The sequence below is a fragment of the Trachemys scripta genome, chromosome 2 (genome assembly GCF_013100865.1).
Source record: "Trachemys scripta elegans isolate TJP31775 chromosome 2, CAS_Tse_1.0, whole genome shotgun sequence".
Lineage (NCBI taxonomy): Eukaryota > Metazoa > Chordata > Testudines > Emydidae > Trachemys > Trachemys scripta.
The window spans coordinates 203,878,462-203,889,886 of record NC_048299.1 but is presented as its reverse complement, the minus strand read 5'-3'; the positions used below and the strand labels follow the sequence as shown (position 1 = coordinate 203,889,886).

General features: G+C 45.3%; 1 protein-coding gene across 2 annotated transcripts; it reads left to right on the top strand.

The window, feature by feature from the left end:
* LOC117873411 (carboxypeptidase N subunit 2-like) lies at positions 1 to 4,596 on the top strand. Of its 2 annotated transcripts, XM_034762769.1 has the most exons (3): positions 341 to 358; positions 1,033 to 1,152; positions 3,283 to 4,596. In XM_034762769.1, the coding sequence occupies exon 3, from the start codon at positions 3,305 to 3,307 to the stop codon at positions 4,532 to 4,534; it is 1,230 nt and encodes a 409-aa protein (XP_034618660.1). In that variant the 5' UTR covers positions 341 to 358; positions 1,033 to 1,152; positions 3,283 to 3,304; the 3' UTR covers positions 4,535 to 4,596. The 2 variants fall into 2 exon arrangements, with proteins under 2 accessions (XP_034618659.1, XP_034618660.1); XM_034762768.1 differs by lacking the exon at positions 1,033 to 1,152 and having other exon boundaries at positions 1 to 358.
* Positions 4,597 to 11,425: the final 6,829 nt, after the last annotated feature.

The window sequence follows — 11,425 nt, the reverse complement described above, 5'->3', positions numbered from 1 at the left end:
TCCAGTTTTCGACTGGAACGCCCAGTTGAAAAGGGACCCTGGTGACTCCAGGTGGCACTGCCGACCAGGCCATTAGAAGTCCAGTCGGTGGTGCAGCAGGGACCTGGGGCTAAGGCAGGCTCCCTGCCTGCTCGAGCTCCGCACAGTTCCCGGAAGTGGCTGCCAGGTCCTTGCAACTCCATGGCGCTTGGGCGGCCAGGGAGGCTCCGTGCACTGCCCCCACCCCAAGTGCTGGCTCCGCAGCTCCCATTGGCCGGGATCCAGGAACTGCGGGCATGAGGGCAGCGTGTGGCACCTCCCTGGCTGCCCGTGCGTCTAGCGGTTGCAGGGACTCGGCGGCCACTTCCTGGGAGCCGCGGTAAGTGCCACTGCAACCCCGCCCCCCAACCCCCTGCCCCAGCCCAGAGTCCCCTCCCACACCCAAACTCCGTCTTGGAGCCCCACCCCACATTCCCCCCAACACCCCAACACCCTGCACCAGCTCTAGTCCCTGAGCCCCCTCCTGCACCTCAAACCCCTCACCTCCGGCCCCACCCCAGAGCCCACACCTCCAGCCGGAGCCCTCACCCACCCCCACACCCCAACCCCAACCCCAACCCCCTGTCCCAGCCTGGTGAAGATGAGTGAGGGTAGGGGGAGAGCGAGCGACAGAGGAAGGGGGGAGGCAGCAAGCAGGGGCGGGGCCTCGGAGAAGGGGCAGGGCAGGGGGCAGGGCCAGGTGTTTGGGATTGTGCCGTTAGAAAGTTGTCAACCCTACTGTGCACCTGTACGCAGCCCCCACAAAATAGAGTTCTGTGCAGGCCCAAAGTGCAGTCACAGGTATGAGTTTGCAAGAATGCCATCCAAACATGCTTGTAACAAAAGGCTGATTGCTAATCATGGCAAGGTGGGATAGATCCTTTATTGTTTTTCTACTTGACTAAAGTTTTTACAGAGCACCAATCACTGTAGTATCTAAGCGGTGCTATAAAATTTAGGTGTTTACAGTTTTCTTGTGTTTCCTCATCATCCTTTTTTTTTTCTTCTGGGAAGTCTTACTCAATAAACAAATTAAGCCAACGAACATAAGTTAAGCAATGAAAGCTACAGCTTGTGAAATTAGCTTTGGTTACATTTGTCAGACTGCTGAAGGAACACATAGGAACATTTCAGGTTGAGTATATTGGCCATTTGTTTAGAACTATTTTGCTATAAACTGATATTAACTCACTTTTGAACTTGTACAATGCTTATGTTGATTTACCTAAAATTAGACACAGATGTACTCAATTTTAGTTCTTTTACCCTGCTTATCTGTGGTCAACAAAAATGGGTGATTTTTTTCTTGTTTTCTTAAAGGTGACCTGCAAATGAAAATTTTAAAAATGGCATTGTGCCCTTTTTATTACTGCTTTATGATCTAAGAAGCTCTGAAAGGTTTTTGGTTTTGCTTTGCTTATTTAAAAGGAAAAAAAATCTTATTTTTTATCTTAGAAATATAAAGCTTGTCCTTACTATTTTTAGTGCAGAACTGTTTGGAGAATCATAGAACTGTGCAGGGAACTTTAGTATCCTTCAGTTGTAGATGTGAGTTTGAATATTTCACCAGCTGTTTGCCAGGTGTTTGAGTTAAATACATATTAAGAAAAAATTAAAAAACCAAAAACAAAAAAGAAGTTATAGACCAGTCTGGTTAAAAATTTCTTCTCAGTTGCTAAGATTTCATTCTATTCTTCCTTGTGAGATCAATCTCACTAATTCTTCAGTCATCCAGAAAGACTTCCAAGAAAAACAGAGTAGATGAATTTCTAATGTAAAAAAAAAGGCAGAAAAAAACAGCACTTAAAAAAATCCTATTCAACCTTTTAGGCTTTTTTGATAAATCATAAACAAAAAAATATGGATGCAAACTTTTTTTTTGCCACTTTGTAAATCACCTTTAAATTATTTTCAGAGAAAACACAGTCCATCTCTTAAGTTGAAATTTAGTGGTTACATTTAGACAGAAATCAGATTGATAACTTTCATTTAATATTGTAGTCAACGCTTATTGGTACCTTGTCAAAATAGGAGACTACTACAAAATTCTGCCTCTGAGTTACATAATGGATCTCAGTTCTGTGTCCCCTCTACATATACAGAACTCCCTTGGATGGCAATGAAAGTTATGCATATGTAGAGGGAAAGAAAAATATGGGAGTAAAAGAATATCATGAGAATGTAAAAGGGGTTGTCTACACAGTGTTTTTATATGGATATGTGAATTGAAAGCAGTCTAGTTATGTGGGTATAAGTCCTCATGTAGACACTCTTATTCCCGTATGAGTGTCTTTTCCCAGTTTATGTGAAACAGGAAAAAGCCACTCTTATTCTGGTGGTTTAACTACACTGGTTTAACTTCCCAAGTAGAAAAATCCTAAAAGCAAAATACTAGACAGACTCCCTACAAGTAGTCAGTTCAAAGTCCCTGTGATGCCATTTAATTGTATTTCCCTACTTTAAGGTTCAAAATGTCCCTTCCCTGTCTTCTAAACTCCTATGACAGCTGACAAGAGACTGAAATATGTCCTATGACAAAAACTGGGGTATTTTGGTTATGAGGAAGTAATTAGGTAAACAGTGGATGAAAGATTGCAGCTAGAGAATAGGAGAAGGGAACCTACAGAATGCACCACGATTACAATCAAATGGGAGATATCCTGTGCCTAATTCTAGTTTCTCTTGTGCCAGTTTTACATTGGTGTAACCCCATTGACTTCAGTGAAGTTACTCCTGATTTACATTGGTCTAAGTGAGATCAGAAGCAAGCACCTTGATTTTTTAGGAGGCTCAAACTATCACCAGAGAGAGCTGTAAGCACAAAAAAATCTCCCTGCTTTGGCACATATGTGTGGGTTCCAGAGCATTCACCACTGGAGAATATGATCAGTAAACATCACAAGTGAAATGCTCCGGTAGTGTAAAATGGTGCAGCTCCACTGATGTCAGTGCAGCTTCGTCAATTTACAGTAGCACCAGAAACTTTGGCCTCACTTTGGCATTTCAGCATGTCCGGGGTGTGGCATGAGCCCTTAAGAATCCTGTGGTGGCAGGTTTGGCAGCACTATCTGAAACATCCCTGATCAGGAACAGATAAACACTAAATGTTGTTAAAGGGTGGTTTTAGTTACTGAAAATGACTGGCAATGTTGGTGAGATGTAGATGAAAAATTGTCATGTATATAGCCTTATTTATTAGAAATAAAACACACCCAAATGAAGGAGCTCACATTTATTGGTTGATTTGTTCCCTTTTTTCCCCAGTGTTCCCCTGCAGGCTGTAATAATGATCTCTGTGCTATTTCCGCTGCTCTTTGGATATGTCCTGCCAGACTGCCCCCAGAAGTGTTTATGTACCCCTTCTCTAATGGATTGCCGCCGTGCCAATTTATATGAAGTTCCACATGATATCGCTCAGAAAACAGAAACATTGATCTTGAACGACAACCATTTAACCCTCATTTCTCCAGGAGTGTTTCAGCACCTTCTCAATCTCACATTCCTTGGTTTAGCCAACAACAAGCTGTCACTTCAGAATGACTCGTTTGACAATATCGGCAAGAGCGTCCTCTCTCTGGATCTCTCTGGGAACAATTTCACAGACTTGCCATCAAACTTGTTCAGGAACACAAAGAAACTGGTTTGGTTAAACTTAGCTGAAAACAGATTGGGTCTTCTGGACAGTACAATTTTCAGCTCCTTAGAAAAACTCACCTATCTCGACCTCTCTAATAACAGGCTGAAGATGCTTGCACCCATGTTTGTGGGGCTTTCCCAGCTTGATACCTTAATGCTGGCCGGTAACCATCTCTCCACCATACCACAAGGAGTTTTTGATCCCATTCCTAACCTTAAGATCCTTGTTTTGTCCCACAATGAAATAAGCCATTTGCCTGAGGGTTTGTTTGACAACCTGAAGAGTCTTAATGACTTGCTGCTAGATTATAATAATTTTACTGAGATATCACATGCTATATTCACAACCCTCCACAATCTAGAACATTTTTCAATTTCTAAAAACAGAATTCAAAATATTCCACCTCTCTTGTTTGCTGGCAGGTTTACCTTAAGGAAACTTGACTTGTCTAGTAATTTACTCTCAGAGCTGCCTTCAGACTTCCCTTCAGGGTTGGAGCAGCTGGAAGTTCTTAATTTATCTGCAAATTGTATTGGTAATGTTCCCAAAAATCTATTCATAAATAATACTAAGCTAGAGTTTCTGCATTTGGACAAAACTTGTCTCCAGACTCCACCCATTTTTTCAGGCCTTCAAAATCTGATTGAATTAACTGTATGCTGTAATGGCATAAAAATCTTACCAAAAACATTCACTGACAATATGGCTAATTTGGAACTATTGGATCTCTCCCTGAACAATATAAGAGAAATAGAGGATGATGCATTTAAGATGAATCATAATATCACAAAAGTAATTTTGACTGGGAATCCAATTTGCACAACTGAACAATTTATGCATTACTCTTTTAAAGGACTAGACTGTAGCAGTAAAAATTAAAGGATTGTAAGAACTGTACTTCTGCTACCTTCAATAAATATCTAACATACATATTGCAAAAAGCATGATTATTTCTGAACTACAAAGGACCATCCTATAACAGTACAAGCATTAATACATCATATGAGCTCACTGCACTGTCTGGTAGTTTAATATAATAATGGATATGTGACATGGTACAAAAGCCTTTTGGAATTTCACAGGCTAACTTCCTCAGGACGAAGATATTGTGATAAGTATAGCAGCTGTGAAGTTTATTATAATAATTTTTATATTTACATTTGTGTCCCTTTACTATTGTATGTCTCCCCTAGTTCTTACAGCATCATTAAACAATTGAGCTATGAGTATATATACACACACATGCATATATTTGAGGGACAATATGATGGTATGAGATTGAGATGGCTACATTTCTCATGAGTGTTGAAGCCACAAGAATTAATCTGGTCATCTCAGAAAACCTTGACAAGACACTATTTACTTTGTTTATGACACAGTGCCTTCCATCCCTCCAACTAGGAAGCCAGATGCCTTAGTTACCAGGGTACCAATTACCTCTACAGAGGTACATAGATGCTTAAACCCCAGACTTAGTGGCTAAATCTGACTTTTAGCCTCCATAAAGCTACAAAATCCAGCATAAAAGGTACTTGCTGTATAGCTTTTAGCTCAGGGGTTAGAGCACTCACCTGGCATTGGGGAGACCCAGATTTAATTGCCCCCTCTGCCACAGGAGGAGCAAAGGGTTCACCCACCAAGCTATGATAGGGTTCCCTCAGTCTCTCACGTTGAAGCTAACTGAAGAGTAATTGGCGCAGGGGAACTTAACGCTGGGTCTCCCATGTAGGTGGCCTAACCACTGGGCTATGGAGTTATTTGCAGTTGTGCTCTCTCTCTGTCTGGCCCAATTAGTGCTGCTCTGTGGAAAAATACTTAAATAGTCATTGGGATAGAAAGTGAGAGCATGAGAGACAATTACTCTGATTGGTAGCCGCCTGTAGCTGGGGCACTCACCTGGGACATGGGAGACCTGGGTCCAATCCCTTCCTTCAATCACGCTTTCATTATTTAGCCACAGTGGAACAGCTTTAACAGGAGAGACTGAGGGAGCCCCATATCAAATAACCTATAGTTCTGTGGATGGAGTATGTACCTGAGAGGTGGGAGATCCCTGTTCAAATCTTCTCTCATCCTCTGACAGAGCGGGGTGGGGAGATTGAAATTAGACTTGGTACATCCCAGGTGAATGCTCTAACCACTGGGCTAAAAGCATATTCGACATGTGACTCTTGAGGCTGGGCACGAGTGCTGAAAGCTCTCTAGAAGTTGTGGGGGGTGACCCATTTGTGGCCCCACTCCTGCTCTGCCCTGAGGCCCCGCCCTGAGGCCCTGCCCGCTCCTTCACCCTGAGGCCCTGCCCACGCTCCACCCCCACTCCACCCTGAGGCCCTGCTGCCACTCAGTCTCTCCCCCCCGATGCCCTGCCCCAGCGCTGCCTCTTCCTGCCCCTGCTCCACCCCTTCCCCCAAGGCCACCCCACTTGTCTCCACCACCCCCCTGAGGCTCCCCCTGCCTGCTGCTCACTCCTCTCCAGCCCTGCCCCAAGCCCCTCCACCAGTCGCTCACTCCTCTCCGTTTCCCGTCCTCCGAGGTCCCCCCACCCACCACTCATGCCTGGCTCGCCCCTCTCCACCCCCTGCCCCCATCGTCCCCCCCTTAGCTGAGTTGCTCCAGCATTAGCACAGCAGCAGTCCCACAGCTGGGCCAGTCAGTGAGAGGCAGAACCACTTTTAAAAGTGATGCTGGCACACCCAGTTCCGGCAGGCGAGGGGGGCTTGGGAAAGGGGGCAGAAAGGCGCAAGTGGTGGACACGGGGGGGCTCAGGGGAAGAGGTGGAATGGGAGTGGGAAGAGGTGGAGTGAGGGCAGGGCCTGGGGGGGAAAAGGCTGAGCGGGAGCAGGGCCTCGGGGCAGAGCATGGGTGTGGCCATGGTCCGGGCGCTGGTGGTCCCTTCACTTCTCGGCGCTTTGGGTGGCGGTGCTCCATTTCTTTCCCCATTTGGGGAGGCTTAGACTCCCCGTGCATCTTATATCTGCTGCCCATGGCTAAGAGTTATAATGTGGTTTTCTGTTCCTCCTTCTCAAGCCTTTTTGTATGCAGGACCGGCTCTAGGCACCAGCGTGCCAAGCATGTGCTTGGGGCGGCACTTTTCAAGGGGCAGCACTCTGGCCCCCCCCCTTTTTTTTTTTTTTGCTTCGGTGGCGGCACTCCGGTTTTTTTGTTGTTGTTGTTGCTTGGGGCGGCAAAAAACCTGGAGCCGGCCCTGTTTGTATGGAGAGAGGTAGGCACCTAACTTATTCACAGAAGAAACTGCTTAGATGCTATGACCCTAAGCCAGTGGTTCTCACAACAAATGTTTTGGTGGCCTCAACTCTTGCTGGTGGCAGCTCTGACAATTTTTCCTAAAATACTTAATTAACTTTACGAAAAACAAATAAATATGCACATGTACATGTCCAAAGCATTGTAATTTATCTATGTTGTGGCTGGTTTTTTTTGCTGACTCAATAATAAGAATAATGTATAGTTGTCTCTATTGTTTACTGGACCAAAACAGAATAGAAACACAAATAAGGTGCTTTGAACATTCTTGTTTTTTTTCTTGGTGTTTCTTTTGCTTTTTGGGGTTGTTTTTTTTAAAGACTTGATAGCTATAAGTAAGTCTGCTCTGAAAAGTGATATTTGTATGTTTGTTAATATCACTTTTCACAGCAGACTTACTCAGCCCTGGCAAGCCCGGGGACAAATTAAGCCCTAGATGGGGAGGTGGGTACAGACGTAGCAGGGACCAGGGGTGATGGGGCACTGGGGGAGGCAGTGGGGGCCACAGGTGATGGGGGAGTGAGTTTGGGGCCCGAGCCCTCCACCGTGCAGCCAGAGCCCAAAGCCCTACACCCAGGGGACAGGGCCTGGGGGCTGCTGCTTTGCCCCCCCCCCCAATCACTGCCTAGGAGGTTGTGGCCATAAGAAAAGCCCCCACAGTGGCCGCATTTGAGCAACACTGCCCCCTGTATTCACACCCAACACACTACTGTAATAATCTTTGTACAAAATATGCCTTATGAGGTATCATTTGAAAAACAATAACTCATTAATCATTAATATTCTTGTATGATGTATGCACATGTGTATTAAGAGGTATAGATAGATGCTAGAATTATGATTAAAGTGTGCTTAAACCAGGCCTACTAGGGGAGTTGTTAAACAGGTCTGCCCTAGACAAACAAAGCAATGTGTTTTCTTCTCTGATCAGCAGCCTGGTCATCAGGCAGAGACAATGAAGGTACATTTACATATCAAGTAAACAAAACTGTCAAGTTAACAATTGGTGGAAGAGGCAGCATGGCGTCTATGCCCCAGCAGGAGAGAGAAGCTTGGCCTGGGTTTTTACTTTTCAGAGAATACACTGCAAAGGCGTACTGATCTATAAACACAGGGGGGCTGAGCCTGACATGATAAGTAATTGAATCAACTGATTGTATACAATATTACTGTATTATAAAAATTTATTAAGTGAGGTGTTTTATGAAAGCCTCTGACACATTGGTGATTAATATAATTGTGAAATTTATGTATTAATAATATATGGGGAAATATGGATACATAATGATATTATGCTTTGGTCTGTGGCAGGTTCTCTCCCAGATATGAGAGAAGGCAGCTATCTACCTGACTATTAAGATTAATCAAGGTGTGAGCAAATACAATGGAAGCCCCATTTGCATAGAACAGCATGATATCATCCTGCCTCTTGGGGCAAACTCATTGAACTTCAGAAGATATAAGCAAAGCCAGAAGCTATCTTTGGCATCCATCATCAGACAGACACAAGGAGACAGAGCTCTTGCAACCTGAGAAAGATGGTTCTTTCAACCAAGGGAGAGGGGTGTGTGAAGTCTCTGGGAACTGAATATAGGTGAGAAACCTGCTGAGACAAAGATCTTTCACATAGGGAGACAAGGGAAACTAGCGCCTTGTATTTCTGTGGAAGGTCCTGACTGAGGGAAAGTCAGCCATGTCTGGGAAGAGAGAAGACTGGTGGGAGAAACCATCTTGAACAAAGACTGTACCTTGCTAGGTTACATTTTAGACTTTTAGATGCATGTTTTTACTTTTATTTGCTTGTATCTGTCTCTACTTTTATTTCTTTTACTTGGCATCACTTAACCTATGTCCTATTTTTAATAAATTTGTTTTATTTTTACTATAAACCAACTCAGTGCGGTGGTTAAAGGGAAGGGTGTATTTACCTTCAGTTAAGGTAATAATCTGTGATGTACTTTCATCTCTTTAAAGGAACAAATAAACTTTATTATTTCACTGAACTGTCCAGGAGTGGGCTGAACATTGTAGAGCACATGGTTTTGGGAAATCTTGGGACTGGGAGTGTGTAGGGGTCATCTTGCAAATTGTAACCAAGACTGGTGAAAGCCAGCGTGGGGCTATGGGGCTGTAGACAGGTTTCTGGGGTCAGAGCTGCTGAACCAGAGGTATCTAGCATACAGACAGACACTAAAGGTATGACCTGCATGCTTAGAGGCTGGCTGTGAGTATCCCAGGCTGGGAGCTACTGCAGCAAAGCATTGTAAGGCACCCAGGTTTGCAGGGCATGTGGGACACAATCCCTCACTGGTCTGGATTGCACCCCAAGCTCAGTGACAGGTGCCTAAGCCATCTAACGCCAGGAAACGGGTTCCCATTTGTTGATCACTAAGCAGAGATAGGCACCTTGCTGCAACCTGGATTTAGGTACCTATATCTGAGAGAGGGACAGGGCTTAGTACAGTGACTACCCACTTAACGTCCTCTTGCTTAACGTTGTTTCGATCTTACGTCCCTGCTCAATTACAGAACATGCTCCGTTTAAAGTTGTGCAATGCTTTGCTATAACGTTGTTTGGCTGCCTGCTTTATCCACAGCTGGCAGCCCCCCATCAGCTCCCCTATGCCCCCCCACAGCGCCTCCCGCCTGCCGGCAGACCCCGTGGATCAGCTCCTTCCCCTTCCTCCCCCCGCCTCCTGCCCATGGCAATCAGCTGGCTTGCGGCATTCAGGAGGGAGGGGGGAGGAGCAAGGACTCGGCACGCAGGCTCCGCCTCCCTCCCCTGCCTCCTGAATGCCACAAACCAGCTGATTGCCACGGGCAGGAGGCAGGGGAGGGAGGGGGGAAGCCTGCACACCAAGTCCTCACACCTCCCCACTCCCTCCTGCCTCCTGAACGCTGCAAGCCAGCTGATTGCTGTGGGCAGGAGCCAGGGGAGGGAGGAGCGAGGACATGGCCTGCGGAGTATAGGGGGAGGAGGGGGGGAAGAAGAGGCAGGTTAAGGGGGGGGGCTTGGGGGAAGGGATGGCGTGGGCGGGCCAAGGGTTGAGCCCCCCACCCTCGGTGCTTGCAGAGTAGGGGAAGCTGCTGCTGCTGATGATGATGATGCTGCGCAACGTGCTTCTTCTAGCCTACAGCACCTTCAGCCTCCTTGCCTGACTCATTGTCTCCAGTGCCAGTGGGTTGTGCCTGTGTGTGGTAAAGCGGGGGCACCTCCCAACTATAGTACTGTACTGTACTGTCTGGCAAAAAAAAAAAAATTCCCTGGAACCTAACGCCCCATTTACATTCATTCTTATGAGGAAATTGGATTTGTTTAACATTGTTTCACATAAAGTCGCATTTTTCAGGAACATAACTACAACGTTAAGTGAGGAGTTACTGTATTGGCTTCTCCCATTGGCTAACTTAGGCAGGTCCCCAACTAGTGTGCTGGGTTTTGTGGATCGCATTATATGGCATCTATCTTCCCCCATTCATTGTAAAGGGAGGTTAGATCTCTAAAGCAGCCGTTGTGAATTGCAGTGTTATCCCTGTGATTTCTAGGAGTCTAAAGGTTAGGTGTTGTGATGCTGAGCATTGCAATGCCTAAGTCCCTTTGTAGATCCAGGCCTCTGAGTCCAACCAATGGTGCAGGGCTCAGAGCAAGCTGTTAAGACTTCTAAAGCTACCTAACATAGCTTTTCTATATGTAAAAATGTCATTTCTTTAAGGTCCGATATCTTGGATTCTTTCAGGGCTAGAAGTGAGTGCTGCATACCCCATTTTGAACATGGGAATCTTCCTTTCACATTGGGATCATGATCCCATTTCAGGCCCATCAGGGCCATTACATACAGAACTCCAACACTTTCTCTCTCAAGAAAAGCTGGCACTGGGCCATGATTGAATTTTGCCCACACTGGGCCTCAGATGGGGTAATTATTTTGGGAAATTCCATATTTTTGGGATGAAAAGGAGGAAACCTTCTGCGGCAGGATTATTTTTTTTAAAAAAGCAGCTGTTTGAATTTCTCAGAGGTTTGGAGTGTCAGAATACAGCCACGTAAAGGTGTTAAAGGGTGGTTAGAGGGGTTTCCAGTTGTGCTATGTAAACTTAATTGAACTAATCTGGTTTAAAAAAACAACACCTTATTTCATTATGTAGACAAGCGTGTGAAGCTTAATAGAGAATGTGGTCTTTTCTATAATTTTTTGAACCGTTATAGAATTCTAGAGCAGGGATGTAATTCCCAAAGACATTCTGTAGGATGGTTTCCCACAAACAACCTATAGAAAGGTTATCATTCGCTATTAAAATCTGTAGGCATTTATTTTCCACAATCAGCTGGAGTGTGAGAGAATCGTGAGTGTGAGAACCACACAAGTGTAAGAAGTGTGTGTGCCAGGAGTGCGGGTGGTGATGGGGAGAGTGAGCATGTTTGTGTGTCTCATCTCTTGAATGTGTTTCCTCTGGCAAGAGGGAGCATCGCCCCTTTAAGAAGGCAGTTCCTCAGGAGGTTGTTCT